At 40.2% G+C, this 23,212-nt stretch overlaps 1 protein-coding gene across 12 annotated transcripts; it reads left to right on the top strand.

Annotated features, from left to right (window-relative positions):
* LOC105913425 (CUGBP Elav-like family member 2) lies at positions 1-22,753 on the top strand. 12 transcript variants are annotated; one of them, XM_031565093.2, is made up of 14 exons: positions 5,871-7,915; positions 8,337-8,533; positions 10,140-10,222; positions 10,906-10,969; positions 11,263-11,397; positions 14,218-14,297; positions 15,140-15,301; positions 15,474-15,537; positions 15,940-16,068; positions 16,337-16,453; positions 17,520-17,699; positions 17,961-18,104; positions 18,236-18,411; positions 19,539-22,753. In XM_031565093.2, the coding sequence occupies exons 1-13, from the start codon at positions 7,830-7,832 to the stop codon at positions 18,361-18,363; spliced, it is 1,569 nt and encodes a 522-aa protein (XP_031420953.1). In that variant the 5' UTR covers positions 5,871-7,829; the 3' UTR covers positions 18,364-18,411; positions 19,539-22,753. The 12 variants fall into 12 exon arrangements, with proteins under 12 accessions (XP_031420963.1, XP_031420964.1, XP_031420962.1 ...); XM_031565103.2 differs by lacking the exon at positions 5,871-7,915 and adding an exon at positions 1-268 and having other exon boundaries at positions 8,340-8,533; positions 18,236-22,753; XM_031565104.2 differs by lacking the exon at positions 5,871-7,915 and adding an exon at positions 1-268 and having other exon boundaries at positions 10,906-10,954; positions 15,143-15,301; positions 18,236-22,753.
* The last annotated feature ends 459 nt before the right edge of the window (positions 22,754-23,212 follow it).

Genomic DNA, 23,212 nt, shown 5'->3' with positions numbered 1-23,212 from the left:
AACCAGGCCAGTCAGCAGAGGGGGTGGGCTCCACTTCACTGCACTGAATTCAAGCTTCTTCATTGTAGTGAACCACATAGAGGGAGAGAGAGAGAGAGAGAGAGAGAGAGAGGGCAGCAAAGAAAGGAGCCATTTCTCAAGGCGATCACACACTAAGCAGTGCTTTTGGAGTGCTCCACTATCTGGCTTCGCTGAAGAGCTTGTATGTTGACAGCATGCGTTGCCCCCCATCTTGTACTCCTGTGAGAAGTGAGGACTTACTGTTAAGGTACGTGTGTGATCGTTTTCTCCCCTTTTGGTAGAATCTAGTTTCTCGTCACTGATAATTGTGTGTCTTAGTTTGTGTCCAAGGATGTGTTGCTGTGAGCTTTCTGTGTGTCCCATTACATTTGTTGTGGTGCATCAATCATCAGTTGGAAATTGAACATGCATTCCTCTGTTGTGTGGAGCATTATTGCAATCATTAATCTGAAAAGAGAGAACCAAAAATATTAGTGTAACAAAACATTTTGTTAAACCATCTCCCTGTTTTAATACGTTAAAATATCTCCCTGTTTTAAGATCGCATTTTAAGATGCCATTTTTACGTATATTTGTTGTATGTCATTGAGTTTATCCTCAGGGGGTTTTGTCCTTAAATATGGGGTTAGGCTGAATCATGATGCCATATAATCATCAACATTTGAAGTGAACTGCCTGAGTAATGGTCTGAGGGGAGACAACTTCTCAGTTTGAACACTTTCACATCACAGTTTGAACTTCTCTGGTTTCCGCAAGTAGGCCTACCAATGAAGAACCAAGTAGGCTCCTAACGCAGAACTTGTGTGGTGTGATGTGATGGGTAGTATTAATAAGTGATGCACAAACTAAACCAACAGGATGTTGTTCACTTCACACATGACCAATTTTCTGTGTCATCTGTGTCAAAACTGGTCATGTGGAAATTGTGAAGGTTAGAGGTTCTTGTATTGTTGGCTAACAGTGCTGTACCATAAACAGCTCACTGGAGGAAGAGTAAATGTAAGGAGATTAGTTGGTTTAATATGGTGAAATAGGATTAGGTAAGGATAGAATGTCTGAATGTACAGACTACAGGTTCAGCCACACCTCTGTGACTGTCACTGGTAAACAAAACATGCGTTGGTTGGTAAGATTGCACAACCTGTTTATTTACATTATGATATTTTGTATTGGAAATTACCATAATGTGAGTTGCGAATTGTGAGGTGGCGAATTGTGAGGCTGTTCTTCACTCTCAACTGCTGCACCACAGTGCCAACGGGGCGGCTTTCACATCCGTGCATTTATCCGTGGTGTGCTTTTACACAACAATGAACTGTACAACTAGCTTGCTGATTGGCTTTAACAAGATACGAAATGTATTTGGATGTCTTCCAAAAAGTAATATGACCCCTGCTGCCCCCACTTAAAACCCCCTCGCAGCTTATTGATTTGCGTCTTCCAATTGACCATAAAGGCCTTTATTTAACAGCTTGTTTTAGGTCTGTTCCACTATTTAATATGCTGTGCTATCAGGACAACGGGTAGCCTAATTGTGTTGTTGCCACATAATTTTAGACTACTCTATGGTGATTTGTGTTGTAGGCCTTGTTCACAATGCTCACGATTAATATGTCTTATGTGTGAAGCTCTTAATTTGCATAATATCGTAATATTATTTGTAAAACAAAAATATTTAAATAATTCAAATCCCTTGTGGCTTCAGAATGGGTGTTTCGGTAGCCTATGGTTTGCAAAGACAGAGCCACGCCTCCGTTAAAAGGCCATTCTTCTGACCCATTTAGTTTAGCTAACATCATCTTTCGCCATGGGGACGTTTTCGGTTAGGATTTAGGGAACAACAATGAAAGAGCGGCGAGTGGGGTCTAGTACTGAATCTTTGGCTGTGAAGTGGAGGCCTTGCACCTGTCTTTCTATGACATATCTAGCGCAGTAGCTGAATCACACAAGCGGGGGGAGACAGTCACGCGTGTTTTCTAGACCACAGTGGTAGCTAGTTAGCTACATGCAACCATGACTTCTGCATACAGTCTTGAATATCTTCCGGATATGAAAGCCGATAGTCGATTGATGGGTTCCTGTGATAATCTGTAAGTATTTTTTCCCATTTACACTTAATAATAACACACTGAGGCGAACTGTGTTTTGTGTGGCGTTATTTTTGAGCTACGTTACCCAAGTTATCCATGGAGACTAGCGTTATCAATCGCCCTACTTGCTAGCTCGTTGGCTAACGTTATAATGCTAACTACTTGAAACCGATTCTTCATGGATAGTCTTAATTTAACGCTAGAATGAAAGATTGCATGGCACTGGGGCTATTTATGATTATCATTTAAACTTATTTAACCTCAAAGATGCTGGCTAACTAGCTAGCTAGGTATATACCAACGTGTGCAAGGTAGCTAACGTTTGTTAGCAATCAAGATCTCGTAATAATGTTTCAATCAGTCGCTTTCAGGTTGATGTTGATAAGCTGTTTTAAGACATGCTAGGGGTAGAGTAACCTATGCCGACTCATTTCTTAAGTTTCAATGCGGACACGAAGTAGTATCGTTAACATTCTGGCTGAGTTAACTTGAAGCTAACTTGTTATCGATAACTTGTTAGCTGAACTAGCTAACGGTAGTGTGAAGGGCGAGGTAGGTAAGGTTAGGTTGTTGTGTTTATTAGGAAATGTATCGTTTACCATTTAAACAAAAGAATACCCGATAGACTTAAAGAAAAATGTAACTGGTTTAATTCATACGAATAAACAGTTTGGTCTTTCTATCGGTGGTTAAGCGAATGAATGTCAAGCCCGCGCGGCCGCCTCCCCTTATTCTCCTCAAATTAGCTAACTAGCTAATGTTATTGATGCATAATAAACGTATTCTGGAAATGCGGAAATACTTTTGGTAGTGTTTACCGAGTTTCAAGCGTTAGACGTTATCTTAGTTGTTTGTGCTTACACAAATGCTAAAAGTTATCTTTAGTAGGGTAATTTGTAAATTACTTGGCCTCAATAGCTGGCTAGCTGGGTTTCGAAATCTGGTTCACATAATGGAGGTTGAGGGACACATGCGCACGTGCTGTAGGCAATTACAGTTTGTAAGTGGTGTTCCAATGTACATCGTTGCAATACATTATCAAACTTTTCATTTTGTACGTTCATAGTGGATCATGTTATGATGCCTAAATATTTCAGTTGGGTGTGGCTTACGCTGATTTTATTTAGGATACTACGCGCTTGGTCTCTTGAATGCAGATTAGATTAGGTAGGTAATGAAATCTAGCTATCTACATCACTTAAAAGTTGGGAGCTCTCTGCATTCGTTGGGTTCAGGTTTCAGCTCGAAGTCAACCCACAGCTGTTAATAACACGTGCCTCCCTGCACAACGCAGCATGCATACGTCGTGGTCGTTACAAAGTTGTGACCATAAGAAGATATCTGTTTTTGTATATGTAATATATTTGGCTTCTCGCTGTGCCATAAATAGCTACTTATTTAGGTTACTCTGTTGTTGGCAGGGAAATTGTTAAATTTTTGTTCACAAAATTACCTGGGCATTACATTTTCTAAGACAGGGTTCTTGAGAGCCTTAGATTTAAACATATTTCCAGGTATACAGTCTGTTTCTTTTCCCATGAATTGCACAAAGAGTAGGCTTGAGCGCTCAATAGATTTAGTTTTACTTGCTGACATACAGAACAAGTAAGTGTGATCACAACTAAACCTATCATTTTTAAGTGTTCAGTATGTAGGCTAATCAGTTAGGCCTCTGCGAACCGCACGCTTAGACACCAATAGGCCTATAGCACATAGCATGAGCTAGTAACAACCAAGCCCAACTAAACTAAAGAGGAATAGATCAGATTCATGATTCCACATTTGTATCGGTTTAGCCATACTGTACATATCACACTGTAGCCATATTGTTGTCTCTTTCATGGCTTGTCTGTAATTTGGTCACACATGCCATTCCATGCCATGCCGAAAGATGCCATACCATATATACTCTTACAACATCTTTTTATTATTATCACTTCAATTTTCTGTTTTTTTTTATTTTTATGAAAAGTCTAGCTATGGGCTAGCACACCATCCTCTGCATCCCTTGTTTGAGGTTAGCCTGCAAGGTGTGCTTTGGCTTCCCATTATCTTGTCAAAGCCATTTTGTTAGTCAAATTGTGTTATGGCTCACCCGTAATCTGCAATTTACTACACTTGGTGTAAAGGTTTGCTGTGGGGCTGAGTTTTTTTTTATTATTATTTTTTATTATTATTATTATTATTATTATTATTTTAAACAACGTAATTGAACGTGCATGCCAGCATAATCAATTGAATCATCTCATTCAAACCCATTTCACTGCAACATGCAGTTGTAATGATGAATGAGAAGTTAATTTACACTGGAAATAACCTAGGCTACACACTACGTAACGTTACACATTCCTTAGGGTCTTGCGACGCTAGCAAAGTACAGTTAATATAAAAAAAAACTTTCCACCGAGTCCGCCATAGATGTAAGTGAATGAAACGTTGACTTACAGATACTAGCAATATATACTACATCCATTGGGTCTTGTAATGCTAGCCAGTTACAGTTACACGTTAGTTTGATCATAGTTTATCACATCAGTGAATGAACACGTATCTCTAATATGGCTCTGCTACTTAGCTTAGCCTAATACTTTTAGCCTACTAGGTACCACTTCCTGAGGTTTCATAGTGGCCAAATGCAATCCACGTTTTTTTTCAATAGGTTTTACATGTATTTACTACAGATAGGCCTACATATGAATTTCTGTTCATTACCTTCTGATATGGATAATCATGTTTGATCAGAGCCGTATGTTTTAGTTTTATAGTACAGTACCCGAATTATCCTGTAGGCCTAATTTGTTTTATTGTAAAAACAATTGAATTGTTCTAGAAGTTGTATTTACAATTCAGGAGTCTACAAAATAGGCATAGCGTTTAGACATAGACCAACTGCTAGGTAATCTGCTTTTAAAGGGGGGAGTATTTTTCATGTAATGTGAGTCTCTTTTATTAAACAGCTGTTTAATTAAAAGTTTATAGGGAAAATGGCGTTCAATTCGAACTCGAATCGTTACCCTTTGAATTGTAATGGAATTGAATCGTTAGGCCAGTGAAGATTCACACCTCTAATGTGTATCTAAGCAAAAGCAAAGACTGTTAAGGAAGTCTAAACAATCTTAGGATCAGAGACTTTCAGACTTTAAAAAACAATTCTCTTTGGTCTTAAAACCTTTTTACATCAGGGACAATAATTGGGTTGCAGTGAGTTTAATCATTTGTGACCTAGGTCTGTGAACGCTCAAGTACACAAGTAAAAAGCTTGCTTACACTGACGGCAGTGTAGGGGCATATTCTCTTCATGTTGAGGTGTACACTTAATATTTAATTTCTCCATGTCAAGCTTGGTTATGTTTGTGTAATCCTTACATTGTAGTGATCTTGGGTTGTGAATAGATCATGTATAGATGTGTGTATAGAATGTTGAGCTTGTGGACTGCTTTGTCCTTCCTAAATGTTAGGCCTGTAGCCAAATCAGACATGAATTTACCCTGTGTTTACACCATAGCATCAAGCACGAAGCTGTCAGGCATTGCAATAAAACAGATTAATTAGTGTGAACTTCAGAGGACTTTATAGAGACTACTAAAATTAGGTCTAACCGGAGAGTAGTCTGCATCCCGTGTCCATGTGTGATGGGTCACGAAAATGCCAAGGGTATAATCATACTGGAGGTGGGAAAGTGATATTACTCACAGTTATTGCAACATACGTGTGCGTTTTAAGGCTGTTTTCACACTTGGTCAGTTTTGCTGGTCCAAACTCTAGTGCGATTATTCCCCCTGCCCCCACTGGGTTTCTTTCACAATTTATTTGGTTGTGAGCCATGGTCTGTGTAAAGTGGATCATGTTATGTTTTTGCTTCATCTTTTGGATAATTTGTTCATTTTTGTGCTATCATAAATGATGCGAGCTGCTTGGACAAGAGATTTTTGCGGCAGGTGGCAATGTGAGATGAATTTGCAGCTTTGCTTGCAGAGCAGACATGCATATCCTCAAGCATGAATTGCCGTGTAACGGTAGCCTCTCGTCTGCTGATGGATCCAAATTCTCAAAAAAGACAGTCACAAACAGCATTTACTTCCTGGTTTTAGGTCAGATGGGACACAGTGGTTTGTAATGTTGTTTTGAGGTTCTTGTATGGTAAACAAAAACCTTTAGCACTGTAAGGACCTGACGATGGAAACACTCAAGATGGGGAGCTAGCTCGCTACAGTAGAAGCCAAATTCCACGTCTGGATATGCAATGCAAATTTCACGATGAAGGCCTGTTTATACCTTGTCAGTTTTGATAGAACCAACTTCTAATTTGTAATTGGATGGCGTTATAGCAAGATGTGCACGGAAGTAAGCAGTTTGATGGTGAAGCCAAGTGTTCTTATGCCTTTTAGTTGCAACAGTCTTTTTGAAACGGTCGTCTGCCATGGCTGTCATCGGGCTGAGGCAACCAGATTAGAGTAGGGGAGCGGTGGTAACCTAACCTTTCTGTTCTGGCCCCCTGCCTTATCAAGCCACGAGGTGTCATTTGCTTACAGTTAAACAAGAATTTGAGAAGACGCTTGTTAAATAGTGACAGTCTTTAATTAGGCTACATGCCACTCTTGAAATGCAATCAGAGAAACTGTTAATGGATTATTTTTTATTTTTTTAAATATGGTTAGGTGTTAAGGTGGGTAACAAACTTGTTGGTTTGCGTGTCAGTGTGTGTTCCAGAAATGTGTTAATTGTTAGAAGGTGGTGAGTATGTATCATGTTTGTTTAGAGGCAGATAGGATTTCAGTCTCTTCCTCCTGAGTCCATCTAAATCTAAAACTCGGTGTTATGTAAGAGAACTTAATCTTTACAATTAATCATGCCCAGGTAAAAAGACAAAAAGCCTCTCTTTGTTTACGATTTCACACACACAAATTGCTTGATTTCCTCGAGAGTGAGCTAGTACATAGTTGGCCAGGATATTATTTCCAGGTAAAAGAAGAAAGGAAAGTTTTTAAGATCTGTTGTGAATTTCAAGGTTTCAGAACCGCTCATGTATGTTTCAGGCCTGTTGTTAAAATGGTGCCATGGGCTGCCTATGTAGCGCTAAAACTCTTAGATTAGCATCTTCTCATTGACATGGTAGTATTTGCCACCATTACTCTATCCCCACGTCTCACTAGATATTTGCACAAGGGAAATAATGTGCGCCGTTGAGGCCGCAGTTGATGATCGTACCTGGGGAACGTTCCAGGGCGATGCATTCTAGGTTTGTCTCACAGTTGGGTATAAGCGTTGACAGCTCGACCCACTCACCCAGCACATTTGCCATGGGGAGCCTGATAAATGGTGTCACATATCTTGGTGGCTACTGCCTGGCAGGGGCAGCCTTCAATGTGTTTATGACGCGCATCTCTCACTTGGGCTATTGTGTTGGGAATCGTGAATACCATTTGCCAACCTTCGAACAATATCCTTTTGTTTACTATTCTCTGGAAGAGGAGCCATCAGTCGGTCCCGGTGCTGTCACTAAGCCACTGAGGAAGACATGATCCAGCATCTACTTCGCAAATGTTTGGATTCTACAAGGCTTCAGATATGGTTATTGAGTTTGTCAAGAGGACCAATCTTCAGGGGGGCATTTACAAAGACCTTGTTTCTGTCGTTTGATCCCTTGGCAATATTTTAGTTCTAGACTAACGGGACCCCAGGCTTTATCTGACCTTTGTGGTGCATTTGAACTGGGCAATGTCATTTAAGTCCTTTAAGGATCTTGGTGTTTCTGCTGAACGTTTGAGCTCTATGTGTAAGAGATGGATTACTCGCACCCCAAGGTCTGTATAGTTGTATATGCTTTAGCCACATGATCCTTGTCTTTGTGGATGAACAGTTTGATTTATCCGCATGTGTTTTTTTTGTAACACTTGTATTTAACACAAAGCTATCCCTTGTCTCTGCATCAAGGCTATGTCATGGCTGTCCATCTTAACTGTAGTTTTCTCTATATTGCCTCTTGTAAGTCTGATATGTATGATAAGTCTGTATTAGTCAACTTCACTCACTCCACCTCTAAGGTCATATTAAGACTGCTTTTGGGGTCAGGGCCAGCATTGAATTCTCTGTGTTTGAATGTCAGTTTCAGTATAGCTCAGTCAAGTGTTGGCGCAAAGTGTGTCTTTATCAAAAAGCCGTCAGGAGCTAGCTATCTAGCTTTACCGTTATGTAAACTTGAATCCCCTCTTTTCTCTTCCACAGCAGCAGCTCCGGCAACAACATGAATGGGTCTTTAGAACAGTTGGACCAGCCCGATCCAGACACCATCAAGATGTTTGTTGGGCAGATCCCAAGGGCCTGGACAGAAACCGAGCTGAAGGAGTTGTTTGAGCCTTATGGTGCCATTCACCAAATCAACATTCTTCGCGATCGTACTCAAAACCCACCCCAAAGCAAAGGTAAGCTTGCATTAGCTGATGTCAACCACAGCTGTTACCACAGCTGGCATATTTGCCCTTTTATCTCGTTTCATTTCACCCTGACCCCATCTCTGCTCTGCCCGTCTACATCACAGCCAGTGGTCTTTTTTTGTGTAGTACTATTGTTGTGATATTTACTGATGTGTGAAGCCCATAACACCAAGAGCGTCAAGGCCCTCACCACGTGTTTGCAGTAGTTTCACATGGCTGTCAGGCTGCAGGGTTTCCGTAGATGCCAGGGCATAGTTGACCTTTGCTAGATCACATGAAAGCTGAAGCCATGCCAAGCTGTGCTTCTGCAGTCAATATGCTTTAATCTATTTAGAAAAGGGACTAAAGAGAACCTTGCAGGCTGAAGTCTGAAATAAATTTCATCAGTCGGCTGATAAATATAACAGCAAGTGGTTATCCTGTTTTTCAGGGGTTTGGTTCTCTCTTGAGTGCTTTCATTTTTTGTCGACTCATGGGCAGGTGATTCTGTGTTTGACAACGACACTGTCAAATTAAATGTTAGTAATAATAGTGGTTTTAATTTTTAATCTAGTGGTTTGAAAAACAGGAAATTGATCAAGAGATAACTGTTATATCATGCAAATATCAGTACCTCCCACTAAACAGGGAAGGTGAATTTTTATGTATTTTTTTTTTTCTTGCACGTAGCCACCAAAAAGGCCTTAGCACAAGATGTGAACCTCTGATGACTTGCCGTTCCTGCAGTAGAGCTCAGGATCATTTCTCAATGCTCAGGCTGATTTGTATAATTTTTTAGCACAATTTACACGAAACTGCAGAAGCACATAACATGCGCTTTATCCAGATTGATTCTGCTGGTGAATTTCCATTGACAAGATGTTCCTATTCTTCTCCTGGTGGCCGTTACCATGGCGACCACATATTTTGCATATGCATAACCCTGTATTGAGACCCATGACTAATGTGTGAACTGAGTATGTAGATATGGTATAAAACCATGAACAGAGGCAGATATAAACATACACCGTAGCCTTGATGATGAAATGGCTAAATATAACCGCCATTGAAGCCGCCACACAACAAGAATCACAGGCTCAGTACTGCCTTCACCAGCGCTTCCTGCAGTCAGGAGAGGCAGGGAAAAGCAGCATTGGAGTGCTCCGTTATGTAGGTCAGAGACTCTGCAGTGCTCCACTTTCACAGCGCAACTGACAGGCAGCCCGAGTCGCCACTGGCATTCAACTGGGACGCCAAGATGTAGAGCGCGTTCCGTCTCTCTTCCTGCCTGCTCTGTTGCAACCCCCCCACCACCCCACCCCCGCTTTGAGTATGTGCATGAGCACCCTTGCGTTATGTAAAACACTGCTGCCTACGCCGGGTGCGCGGATCTCTTTGTATCAAACCTGAATTTGAGTTCAAATCGTGACCCGTCAGGAGCGTTGTTCATATCCATCCAACCAGTTCATATCCAATGCTATTTGCAATACTTTCTTCTATAACTTCCCTTCACTTTTGTCTTGTCAAGTGTTTGTAGACTGTCTCCAATCTGTGCTCCTTTTCTGCCATCTATTTTTAAGTCCTGTTCTGTAAATACCCCCTCTTCTCCTTGCAGGTTGCTGTTTTGTTACGTTTTATACCAGAAAGGCTGCTCTGGAGGCCCAAAATGCATTGCATAACATAAAGACCTTAACTGGGGTAAGTGTGCTAGATGTAGGAGGAGAGGTCTAACAATTTTTTTCCCAATATTGTTTTTTCTCATTTGAGCGACATGCGTTAATGTAGTATGTGCAGAGTAAACGAACCTTCACAAATCTTCCATTTCACCGCAATTTAATCTTAAAATTAATCTCAAAGCCAAGTTTTAGTACATCAATTTTATTTTCTCACAGGAATCATTGTAGTTTTTCTGCAGAATCCATTAATGATGTAATATTTCGCATGCCGTAGAGACAGTAGTGTGCTATTGGGTGTGAAGGCAACTCGAACGCTGCATTGTTGTGTTCCTGACGTTAACACTCATGCTGAGAGGGCCATCTGTATTCCATGCTGGCCTGTTTCACCCCCCCCCAAAAAGCGCTTTGCCAGTTTTGCTATTTGATTTATTCTTAGTGTGAGTCCTGAGAGCAGTGCTGAGCTGCTTTTGAGTGGCGTTCAGCAGTGTAACATTTGCTCTGGCATTAAATAAAATGGCTGATATTTGGGCCGTTTCAGGTGCATAGTCTGAAGGGCTCCGAAGTGGTTTTGGATGAATGCAAATTAGTACATTGATATAAAATACATTCTTTGAATCAGGATATAAGCATATTTTGGTAAAGTGATTTAAAAACATCAACAATTATTGAAATGCTAATATGGTTGTTTCCCTCTATTTTTCCAAGATGCATCATCCCATTCAGATGAAGCCTGCCGACACAGACAAAACTAACGGTGAGCGTCAGCACTGTGAGTTAAAATTCTAGTTGTCGACCCTTTCTTCACATTGTAGTACACTGCACACTTCACTAGGATTCATTTCTGGGATTAAATGATAAGCTTAGCTGCCTTTGGGCTTGCAAAGGGACTAGAGGGAGGGCTAAAGAACATTCTGGAATAAAAGAAAATGGGAAGTGTAGTTGCTCTTCTGGGAATTGTCTTGGAAGAGACTGCATAATAGCAGGGAGTACACATTAACTGTGGCTATAAACATGCAGTGGGGATTTCTGTTGTGAGTTCTTCTGTCTTGTTTTGTTCTCCAGCTGTGGAAGACCGCAAGCTTTTCATCGGTATGGTGTCAAAAAAGTATGGAGAGAACGAGATTCGGATGATGTTCTCCCCATTCGGACAGGTAGAAGAATGCCGAATTTTGCGCGGACCAGATGGCACCAGCCGAGGTGAGTTTCAGTTCCTCGTTCACTTTGTGGAAAAATGGCCACTATTACATCATACATCTCCAGCTGCCATCTTGTGACCATCCAGTCTTTCAACCACCATTCTGTTTGGCGCACAGTGGTCTCAATTCTGTCCACAGAACAACACACCACAAACACTAGAACAATTCTGTTCACATATGCCCACACACACACACAAACACACACTTACACACATATGTTATATTATACATATGTATGTGTGTGCTGTAACTGAAAGACTTCTATATAATATTAAGCATAAACTCACACAAACATCAACTCTAGCTGTTTTTTTATTTATTGTTTGGACCTATTTATAAGGATGCAAACATGTGATTTGTGTAGGGCCAATTCAAGGGGGGGGGGTTCTGCGAGAACGAGTCACAGGGAATGAAATGAGATCCATGCCTTCTGTGAAATAAAATGCCCCTGGCTCCTGTGCTTAGCACGTTAAAGTGAAGACTGAAAAGCCCCGTCAGTTTATACTTGCCTCCATGCCTTCTTAAAGTAAGAATCTCTTACAGTAGCCTTTTGATATCCTTAATTCCTTGATTGGCTTATATGACTGTCAAGCTTGGGACTGTTAATTAGCCTGATATGGTTGAGTTGTTTTGACTTGGGGAATGCTAGGCATCACATTTAGTATGTGGTGTTAACATTATTTCCTATTTGAATAAAAAGTGTCTCCTAAATACCTGACCTTTTTACCCTTTAAAGAATTTGTTCTGGAGCCCTCCACTACTATTGCTTGAATTTCGTCGTGGGTATTTTTTACATTTCATCGATTTCCCCCAAATCTAGTCCTTTATAATGCGTGAAATTCCCAAACATTTACAACTATGTCTGATAATATTCAGCCAACGTTTGCATTGGTGTGGAATGCAGGATGACTGGCTGAAAGTGCTGAATCAGATGGACCGACTTCTGCCTTGGACAGTGCCTGCCTCTGTCTACAAGGCTCTGCTGTTTCAGCATCTCTCACTAGCATATACAGACCGGTTTCAATAATATGAACTTTAAAGGCATGTGAAAATGGGCAGCTGGCTAAAACTTAAATCTACATATTCTAAAGGGGAACCTGCTCAGAAAAAAAACACGAATGCAAAAGGACTAGCGCAAGCGGCCGTGTCAGTGATCTCAACGTTAACCAACACGAATCCTCCTACTAATGTTACTACGGTGAAGCAGCGGTCCAAAGACAAGTTTCAGAATATATCAGTGGCTCGAACGTCAGTGAAAAGAGCGATTTGTGAAGTGTATGGTGCCAGTCAATGTTTCAAAACATCAACTTTTAAGTTGCCACTCAGATGGGGTTTCTCATACAGCAGCCTAGAAAGTAAAGCATGATGGAGATTCAACAAAGAATGTCATGGGAAATGATATTGAAGTTACGCAGTTGCAGTGTGAGGAGGAAACGAAGCGGCTTCTCAAACGCCTACTTTAAGGCAGAAAACGAATTGGCTTATTCAAATAGAATTCTCTGAAAATATGGCCTGTTTGTTCTGTTAATGCTGACTGGTCTCTTTTTTTTTATAGTAACTGCTTACTGTAGTTTAAAATAGTTTATTTACCATAAATTTAGTTTATTTGTAGTGCACACTTTTAGTGGTCAGCTTTGCACCAATTGATTGATTCTGTTTCACAACATAGGCTGACTTGTGTTGCTGTGCTGAACTAGACTGACGATTGTTAAGATTGCCTTAGACATGCCCCAAATGATTTGTGACCAGTGTTTCTTGTGAACCAGGCTATTTTTGGCATCTGGTAAACACAAGCCCCCTCAACCCCTCGGATACCATTCGTACTTGTTTTCGCCGTGTCTCTTCTAACTCGCTCGTCCCCCAACTTCTAAGTACCAGAGTGTAGCAAGGTTACGATACAAAACATATTTGGAACCCCCCCCCCCAAAGCATTGCTAGATTTCCAGTGGAAAAAAAACCTGTAGATTGCCTTTTGTCTCATGTGATAAAAATCAAAGTCCGTCCCATTTTTATCTGTGTCTGTGTGGGAATATTGGAGTTTCTCTCTCTGCTGGTGGTGGAAAGTTAAACATTTGCTAGTCAAAATCGCTCACATTTGGCCACTCCCATCAGCAGCTGTGTGTATTCACCAACCTCTGTGGGCTTTGTGGAAAATGCACTTTATGGTAGACCGCCCTGATCACTGTAAACCTGTGTGGATGCTGAAAGCCTTTTATGTGGTCTTGTCCTTTGTTCCCCCTGTATATGCATCTTTTCAACATGATACATTCACAAGAGTAAAACAAATATGCTTTTAGAAATTTTAGAGCCATGATTCATTTCATTTTTAGTATTTTGGAGGTCATTTTGGAAGAACAGCAAGATACTGTCGCTTTTAATTCATGTACCTTGAAACTCTACTGCAGTGTTCATTGTCAGTGATGGCGGCCTCTAATATGTAGTGCAGGGACAAATGTAGTACGTTCTCAACTCTTAAAGATGCAGTCCACAATTTTGATTTCAGTTTCGTTAGCTTGTTGACATTTGAGCTCAACAGCCAATCAAATTACAACCAACCCTTCCATGCTCCTGAAGCACCATGTTGATTGGCCTGGATTGTTTATGAAACATCTTGACGGAAACTGTGTTTGTGTGTCTACTCTCTGTGTGCTAACCAATGAGAACGGCTCTGTGTGCTTTCAATACCATTCTCTGTTCTGTTTTTGTCATGTTATTTTCATAATGGCTTGTCAAAACCTTTGTCTTGTTTTTGTTTCTCTCTTGTCTCTCCTCCTCTTTTCTCCTATTGTCCCTCCTCCTCCCCTTCCTCCTCCTCCTACAGGCTGTGCATTTATTACGTTTTCTACCAGGGCAATGGCACAGAATGCAATCAAAACCATGCATCACTCACAGACTATGGAGGTACTGTACCCCTTAGCCCTTCCTTTTATCCCCTCCCCCCCGCAACTCAAACACACACACGTAATCTTAACTGCACCTCTCACTCAGAGTACTCACTGGCTAGCGAAGATGGCAGACAATATCTGCACAGTTAGGCCACCCATGCAAAAACCTGGAATCTAACTGGCTCTTGTACAAGCACACACTAGGGCACATTTATTTGCCTATTCTATTTGATCCCACTGAACTATTGATTTAGCCACACAGTCTTTGTGCCAATGATCGTAGGTCATAGGTTGAATCTCTAGTCAGTTGCAGCAGTCTGTGTCACATGTGAGCATGGACGTCAGTAGGGAAGTGGTGACGAGCCCCTGTCCATTGTTTCCAAATGTGTGCCTGACAAAGACACGTGCCTGATGAATAACAGTACTTATAAATACTTGTGTTGTGATGGGATTTTCCTTTTTGTATCTGTCTGAACCTTTTAATAGTGTTTGTGTTTGTAAAATTGTGTACATTTTTGTGTTGTGTGTTCCCCCCCCCCCATTTTTAGCTCAGTAAGTGTCCTGGTTTCCACTACTTTGTGTATGTGTGAGATCAGCCTGTGCTCTGGGCTGCATTTTTGTCTTTTGTCTGGTCTTTACAAAGTGGCTATGATGTAATGTTTTGCCACAACAAGGGACCGCAATGATTTTGATTCCACATACACAGTCTTATGTAACTACAGGTCCTATTTTGCTGATTCATTAGTGTAAAGCTTTTCTTTTCTTTTCTTTTTTTCTTCACCCGTACATCACTTGTAGCCATGACAATACTGGAGTGGTTTTTATGGCTGTCCTAAACGTGATGTGTTTTGTTCTCAGCAGGGCTGTTCCTCTCCCATGGTGGTGAAATTTGCCGACACCCAGAAGGACAAGGAGCAGCGGCGTCTGCAGCATCAGCTGCAGCAGATGCAGCAGCTCAACAGCACCTCCACGTGGGGGAACCTTTCAGGCCTCGGTGGCCTCACCCCACAGTACCTGGCAGTAAGAGCAGGCTGTTTCTGTAGTGTAGAATAGTCATGTGTGATCATTTACCCAATGTTAATAATGGGTTTGTGACGTAGTTGGTTTGACAGCTCTGATGGTATTGAAATGGACGTTTCTTGTAGTATTTTATGCAGTCATGGTAATTAATTTCTTCCTTTTCCTCTCGCAGTTGCTTCAGCAGGCAACCTCCTCCAGTAACATGAGTCAGTTTGGCGGCATGCAGCAACTTGGTGGTGAGTCACATGGATTAAGGCAGAATGTGAACCCTGATTTGTAAAGCCTTTTGAACCAGTGAGCTCCGTAATGCCAGTTAAAAACTAAACGACCTGCGGAGTCAGATTTGTTTGTTTTTGATGTTGTTGTTGCCAATGTACTTCTGAGTGACGGCACCCTGCTAAGTGTCTTCCCCCGAACCAATATCCTTTTTTGTAACATGGCAACCACTTCATCATACAATTTCCAGGCCAATATAAATGTATACAGGATTGATGAAGGTCTACAATTAGGAAGATGTGTAAATGATAAAGAGTGCGTTAAAGATTGCCGTGTTTTTTTTTTTTTTAAACTAATTTGGCTTGCCTGAGATGTACTGTAATGGAAAATAAGATTAAGGGAGTCCTGTTTGCCCATCTCAGGTATGAGTGCTATGCAGCTGCAGAACCTGGCCACGATAGCTGCCGCTGCTGCCCAGGTCACAGCCAACCCCTCCAGCTCCCAAATGTCATCCTCCAACGGAGGGGGCCTTGCCGGTCTGGCTAGCCAAGGTACACAAAATATCTTCACTCCATTGTGTGCTCTTGTGTGCTGTGCACTTCGCCTATGGTCCAGGGGGGAAATGTGGCTCATTAGAACTTTAACATTTGATACAATACAAGTGTCTCCAAAAAAAAAACTCTTGATTTAAGTGTGGTTTGTTTTTTGGCCACAAAATGCACCCAAAGACATAGTTTTTGAAGATTTTTGTGTTTGGTTTAATTGTTTTGTTGTTCTAATGCATGGTTCATCTCGCTCTTCTTACCCCTGAACCGTCAGGTGCAGGCAACACTAGCGCAGCTATGAGCTCTCTGGCATCTTTGGGGGCCCTGCAGGGCCTTACAGGGGCATCAGTGGGTTTCGGCAACCTAAGCGCCCTCCAAGGGAATGTGAACAGTAAGCAAACACACTGAAAACCTTTCCAAGTGAAGCTACGTCTGTGAACTCATTTGCATATAAATTGTATCTTTTTATACCGTTTTCCTGTTTGTATTTTCACCATAAAACTGCTCAGAATATAGCCGTCTCTTTCATAATGTCAACTACCACAGTAGTTAAGTCAGGAAGGCACTCAATCACTATCGGAAATTGGGCTTGAATTTTCTGTGTCTGATGGCATGGCCACTAAAGTAAGTGCATTAACTTTGTGGTTAAAATATAGCTTCAAAAGGTTGTCAACTTAGCTTCACTAGCTAATAGTTGGCTAATTAGACCGGTTGCTAGTGCCTAACTTCATTCACAGCATGGCACAATTTTGACGTTATAACCGAGCTACTCCAGACACTTCTCCAAAAGACATAGGGCAGTTACCCTACCTGCTAAGATATCTTAATGAAATAAATCTGGTTTTGTCCGATTCACTTGTTTATGTTTATCGTAGGCATTACAGTTTAGTGCTAGCATATCATCTGCAGACAACAAAAGCAATTTGTATACGTGTTGAATGGCAGATTATAATCACACTGGGTTATGATTACATAGCTTTTTCACGGTATACTATACCTCTTTGTGGAACTGTCAAGTGATTTTCTTCCACCTCTTGTTGCCGTGTTTACAGCCTGGGCTCACTGCTGACACTTCAGCAAATAAATAAATGTAGATTTTCCCAAGAACAGATCATATTGTGCATATAACATAAATGCTTACAATGGGTAATTTTATTTAAAAAAAAAAAGTGAAATACAAAACCTATATGCACTATTCATGCTGTTCAATCACATTGTGCAAAACATTGTCACTACAGTGGCGTTGGGAGGCAACGGATCATTTTGCCGTCTTCGTAGACAATAGTGATGCAAATCGTGTGTCTGTATTCAGCATAAAAATACTGGGATATGATTTTTGGTCCATATCGCCCAGCCCTTCTTTCACATCATCCCCTGGTAATTGGGCTGACATACCATATGCTGTGCTTTTTTTAAGGGGCCTGTCCTAATACCTTTTTCTCCTCCTCCTCACCCAGGTATGGCTGCCCTTAATGGCGGACTGGGCGGCTCAAGTCTAAACAATGGATCAGCAGCGAGTACAATGGATGCCCTCACCCAGGCTTACTCAGGGATGCAGCAGTACACTGCCTCGGCCCTGCCCTCTCTCTATAACCAGTCTCTGCTGCAGCAGGGGGCTGCTGGGAGCCAGAAGGAGGGTAAGGCCACCATTCCATAACTTCTATTTATTATTCTATTTATCTATTTATTGTTACACTAGGTCTCTACTGCTCGTAGCTTGACACTTCTCTCCCTTGTACGTCGCTTTGGACAAAAGCGTCTGCTAAATGACTAAATGTAAATGTTCTCAATTGCATACTGTTGTGGTTCATACTGTATTTCATACTCCTATTTGAGGTTATGGCACATAAAATTGAACATCTTTTAAATCTTGTATGCCTAATTTCTCCTCCATCCAGGGCCTGAAGGAGCCAACCTCTTCATCTACCACCTGCCACAGGAGTTTGGGGACCAGGATGTCCTGCAGATGTTTATGCCTTTTGGAAATGTGGTATCTGCCAAAGTCTTCATCGACAAACAGACCAATCTGAGCAAGTGCTTTGGTACGTGTACCACCTCAGGCAGTGTTTTGCTTCTTTCACACTGTAACCAGTGGTCGTTATTTGTCATCTTTGAAATGAAGTCTAAAGATTTAGACCTGCTCCTAACACCATTTTTTTTTCGTTTTTATCAGGGTTTGTCAGCTATGACAATGCGGTATCAGCACAGGCGGCCATCCAGTCCATGAACGGCTTCCAGATCGGTATGAAGAGGCTGAAGGTGCAGCTGAAACGATCAAAGAATGACAGCAAGCCCTACTGATGTCATCAGGGGACCTCGCCCCCTTGCTGTCAAGTTAGCACTGCAAGGGTAAGTCCTCTATGATGCACCAGAGGCAGATACTGCTGTATATATTGGTAGGGTCTTAGAGGTATTATTGGACATGAAAGTTAATCATGTGTTTCTTTGTCCACTTTCTTTTTAATCTATATAAAGTTAGCTGTGAATGAAATACGGAGTATGAAAATTACCGTTCTTTTACATTTGTCATCCAATTTCTGTTTTGGTGTGATTTCTGTTTGGATGGTTTTCATTTATATGCTTGATTACTGAATATGGGTACTGAATGTACAGTATTAAGATTTAGAGAAGACTCCTTTGCACTCTTCTTAACCAAGTCAAAGACTTGTTCATGGCACAACAAAATTCTTGTTGCCCAAAGAAATGTTTTGCTCATTCCTTTAGAGTTCTCTCTTCCTTTCAATTGAAGCTGAACAAAATGTGTGTTTGTATGTAGAGATGAATAGTGAGTTTGATGGCTTGACATTTTGATTTCTAAACAAAAAAAAGAATACAATGTATATTTTTATACAAAAATGCACTGCCTCAAATTGGACTCTTGCAGTAATTCCAATTCTTGAGTGGACTCCTTTTTTTTTTGTTTTGTGTTTTTTAATTTTTTTTTTTTTTTACTTAGCATTGTAATGCTTTTTGCAACAATAAAAACAATCCCAGACTCCAAGGCCCAAGCATGGCCTTTCACCTTTACTCGCGGCCACTCTGCTTTGCCTTCCTGTTCACTCACATTGTCACCTCTGTCAGCCGTTAAATGTTTGCTACCATCAACTGAAGCTTAAGTCCAGATTTCCCCAAATAATTTCCTGTCCCACGTAATGTAGGCTGGGTGCATGCCTTCATCTATGTATGCACTTGTAGGCCCTTTTCCACTGTTATAGGGGAAATTTAGGCATCCTCAGTATGCTTTGTCCTCATTCTTGCTACTTTGTGCTTTTACATCTCATTGTTGCGTGTGTAGTCTAATAAGATGTGCACAGTTACTTATATTTGTGTGTGTGGTTGTGTCGCAATGTGTCTAACTCTCTCTCTCTCTCCCTCTCTCTCTCTTTCTCTCCCACCTTTCCTTTGCTGTCTTATTTCCCCTCCTTTCTGTGTTCACTCCCCTCCTTTCTTCTTGATTCTTTGCTTTCTTCCCTCAGAAGAAACCTCCATCCCTGTTTGCTCATCTTTGTTCTAGCATGTCTCCATGACTCTCAGATCCAACCAAAAACAAACCCTTGGCCTCACCACCACATCATTGTCTGACGGCTCTCTTAAGTTCAGTCATTGCCCGGCTTCTGTCTACTGATGCTCAGATGTTATGTGATTTATAATTTCTTTTTTTTTTTTCATTTTTTTTTTATGCTTTCCTTTGGTCTGGTTTTGCATGTAACTTAATTTCACATCTAGCTGGTCTGAAATCTAACCTGTGTTTGTAGAAGACTGGATTTTTGTAAACAGATTTCACAACAACAAAAATCTGTGGGGGAGGTTTTTTTTTTTTTTTTTTTTTTTTTTTTAAATCCCAGATCTTAGTAAACTTGAACGTTCAATACAGGGATTTGCACAAAACCATCTAATGCCACTAGCAATACTGTTCACTGGCTTAAGAAATACACTGAGCAGTTTTAAGAGAGGGGAAGGTTAGTATCTGAATTTGTCATACTTTGACCAAGGCCATTGCTATCGTCTCTTCAGAAGGAAAAATAATACTTAGGTTTACTGGGATATTTCTTTCTCATGAAGGCACAGAACATTTTTTTTAAACGAAAAGATTCACCCATTTGGGGAAAGTGCTACCTACAATAGTCTTTTTTCTAGAACTGATTCACAACTAGACAATCTGTGGTTTAAATGCACACTAGAATACCTATATTTTTACTGTGGAGATGTGAAATAAAGGAGAATATTAGGATATAAATACTAACTGCCCCAGTAACAATGGTGTCTGGATTTAACAATTTCACTTAATTTGTATGTGATGTTCCAATGTGTTGTGTTTTACAGAAAGCTGAATTCTTTTTTTTGATTTTTGATTTTTTTTTCCTAGAGAAAATAAGGCTTTCTACCGATACTGCTATTGCTGTTGTGAACTTTTTTATTTTTAGTTGTCTTTAAATCTATAGTGCTTTGTTTCAATTTCTTCTTACTGTGTAAATCTCTGTACAAAAATGTGAGATTTATATAGAAAATGGTTTGCCAACAATTCAAGTGCATTTCTTTTATATGGTCTAACATGGGTGTTTTAATTTTCTGTGTGTTAATGAACAGTTTATGTTTGCGAGATGAAGTTTGGAAATAGCAGTAAGCATGTCATTTAAGAGGGATGGACATGTTTAAACCTCCCTTGTTAAATGTGCTCCCATTTACATACAGATGTGAAGTCTCTTGTTTTTCCTCATAGTCAACATAGGTTTTCACTGAAGCATGCTCACATATAAACAGTTCTTCTAAGACGGTTCATCTGTATTCTTCAGCTCTATAACCATGAGAACACATGAAATGTTGTTCAGGCACAGAGGTACGCAATTTTCTAGCTATACGGAAGTGTACAGACAGACAAACTAGAGCACATTAGGTGTTAGAAACCCTGCTTGATTTTGTCACCGGATTTGAGGTGTTTCAGTTTATGGTGTCATCGGTCACTTTTAGGATGTTGCACATACTTTTTTGGTTGCCAGAAATTAATGTTTACATACACGCACAGGAGCACCACACCTTTTCTCAGATTTTTCTTGGCAAACAGCAGTAGGCCTTAATTAGCTATTCATTTCTCTTTGCTATAAACCCAAGCCAGTGGAATAGGCTATGTTATGAGGAACATGATGATAACCTCCAAAACCGATATTTTACCAAAGCATTCCATTTGAATCTGAAAAAAAAAAAAAAAACTTGCCGTTTACATAGCACAGTGCCCACCCCTACCCACTTAGTGCCCCCAAGGTCTGCATTCTATCAGGATATGTCTATGGTGAAAGTTGTGGCACTATGACATTCACTCAGGGTCTATTGTGTCTGGGAAACTAATTTCTGTTTAGAAAACAAGCAAATCTTTCATGGACCTTCTGTGATATCTCTCTGGGACCACAGAATCAGACGCAACAGGATGAAATGAAAAGAAAAAAAAAATTGCCCTCAAATCATAACTTGGTTGTATACAACTTACACAATATACTTTTTTTTTTTTTCTTCAGTGGTTTGACTTCTAAAACATCAAAAATGGGGAATGATCATCATTAAAGATTGAAAAATAAATGATCCCAGCACAAGGAAAGAAAGGGGTATGTGCCCTTTTTGAGATGTGCATATAGAGTGTAATGTGTTCACAACCACAAATGCATGACATTTTCCCTGTATTTGAAATAAATGGTGTGTGTGTATTCAGTACTTAGTTATTTGTTTTCATATATAGTGCAAAAGTTAAGTTAAAATACAAAGTGCCATAATCTCCGGAGTAACTGCCTAGAAGGTATTGCTAGTATTAGGAACTTGAGCTGAATCCCTATGAAAAGGGGGGCACTGAAGTTTTTTTTTATTATTATTATTATTACTCTGAACCATCACTTTTTTCAATGTTTTTCTTGTAGATGTTCTTTTCAAGTGATTTAACAAATAATGAATTTGGGATTAAAACATAAATCTGGCTTTCATTAATATGCCTCGGTTCAATGTCATGTTCTTACATTTAAAATAAGTGATTAAACACAACATTGAATGAAGCAATGGAACTGACCCATGCGTCTGACCTCTTTTGCTCTAAACACGCTGATTTTAAAGACACCCTTCAGCATTGTGCCATGAGAAAAAAACCATGAGTGTCCTATACCATACTAGTTATTGTATAATAGTGTGATAATTTTGCCACATAACCTAAAAGTAATCGATCAGTAAAGTGAATGGTGGGCATGTGACCCATACTTTTGTTTAAGTTGTCATATATGAAGATAAAAGCACAATATTGAAACGGGTCATGAAATTAAGTGGCCATGTCAAATATTTCTCATCCCCAACACTCAATTTGTATGGTTTGTTTCTGTGTCCTTTTCTGGTGCTCTTAAGTGCTTTCAAATCAAATTTGTAGTCGCTTTGCATCTTTTGGATATTGTGGAATAAATGTCCTGTCTTTTCTTTCTCCTTTGTAACATTTAAGCTTGTATGTAATCTGATAGTTTTATTATCCTTCAAAGATTTTGATAGATACATGTGTTTTGAGAAAAGCCAAAGGAATTGCATTTTGGTGTTTTTGCCTGCATAACAAATTATCTTGGATATAAGGCTTTCCTCTTTCTACAGCTGGTTGTACTAACACATTTTGTACCGGTGGATCGTTTTTATATTGGAAATTAAAGGAAAAATTCTATATTGGAAAAAAAAATGTCTGGCCTCTTCCTGTGGCCTTGTCTTTACTGGTCCCCGGGTTTGGCATCTATGTGGAACAAGGACAGTTTGGTTCTGACTTTTGAGTTACACAAACAACCCTGATTTTCACATACTGCTTATGCATCACTTCAGTGTTCGTTTATGTTTTGTTAATTGAGCACATAACTGTGGGTCTCTGCTTGTGCCACTTCGCCTCAAAAGCGGTAAGTGTCATTTGTTGCTGTGAAGTCTGTACAGCTGAAGCTTTAGGCATTTATACACGTCACTATATAATGTGTTAAGTAAATTATTTGTAGTTTTAGGTTTTTTACTGTTTTGTCACAATGTGTGTAGTTTGGACAGTATAGATTACTTTTGGTAGATGTTTGTTCTTGTGCGGTGTTCTCTGCCCTTGTCTCCAATATTAAACCATTTCCCCAAATTTCTAAGTTGTCTGTGTGTGTTTAGTTTCAGT

Source organism: Clupea harengus, chromosome 3, assembly GCF_900700415.2.
Source record: "Clupea harengus chromosome 3, Ch_v2.0.2, whole genome shotgun sequence".
Taxonomy (NCBI): Eukaryota; Metazoa; Chordata; class Actinopteri; order Clupeiformes; family Clupeidae; genus Clupea; species Clupea harengus.
The sequence above is the reverse complement of the archived record's forward strand: the minus strand, read 5'-3'. Positions and strand labels throughout refer to the sequence as shown.

What these genes read in the sequence shown, in the direction of transcription:
- LOC105913425 (XM_031565092.2), top strand. Translation starts at nt 7,830, where the DNA reads ATGTCATTTAAGTCCTTTAAGGATCTTGGTGTTTCTGCTGAACGTTTG. An exon ending in AAACCCACCCCAAAGCAAAG is followed by an intron (nt 8,534 to 10,139) that starts GTAAGCTTGCAT and finishes TTCTCCTTGCAG; the next exon opens with GTTGCTGTTTTGTTACGTTT. An exon ending in TGCCGGTCTGGCTAGCCAAG is followed by an intron (nt 16,069 to 16,336) that starts GTACACAAAATA and finishes CTGAACCGTCAG; the next exon opens with GTGCAGGCAACACTAGCGCA.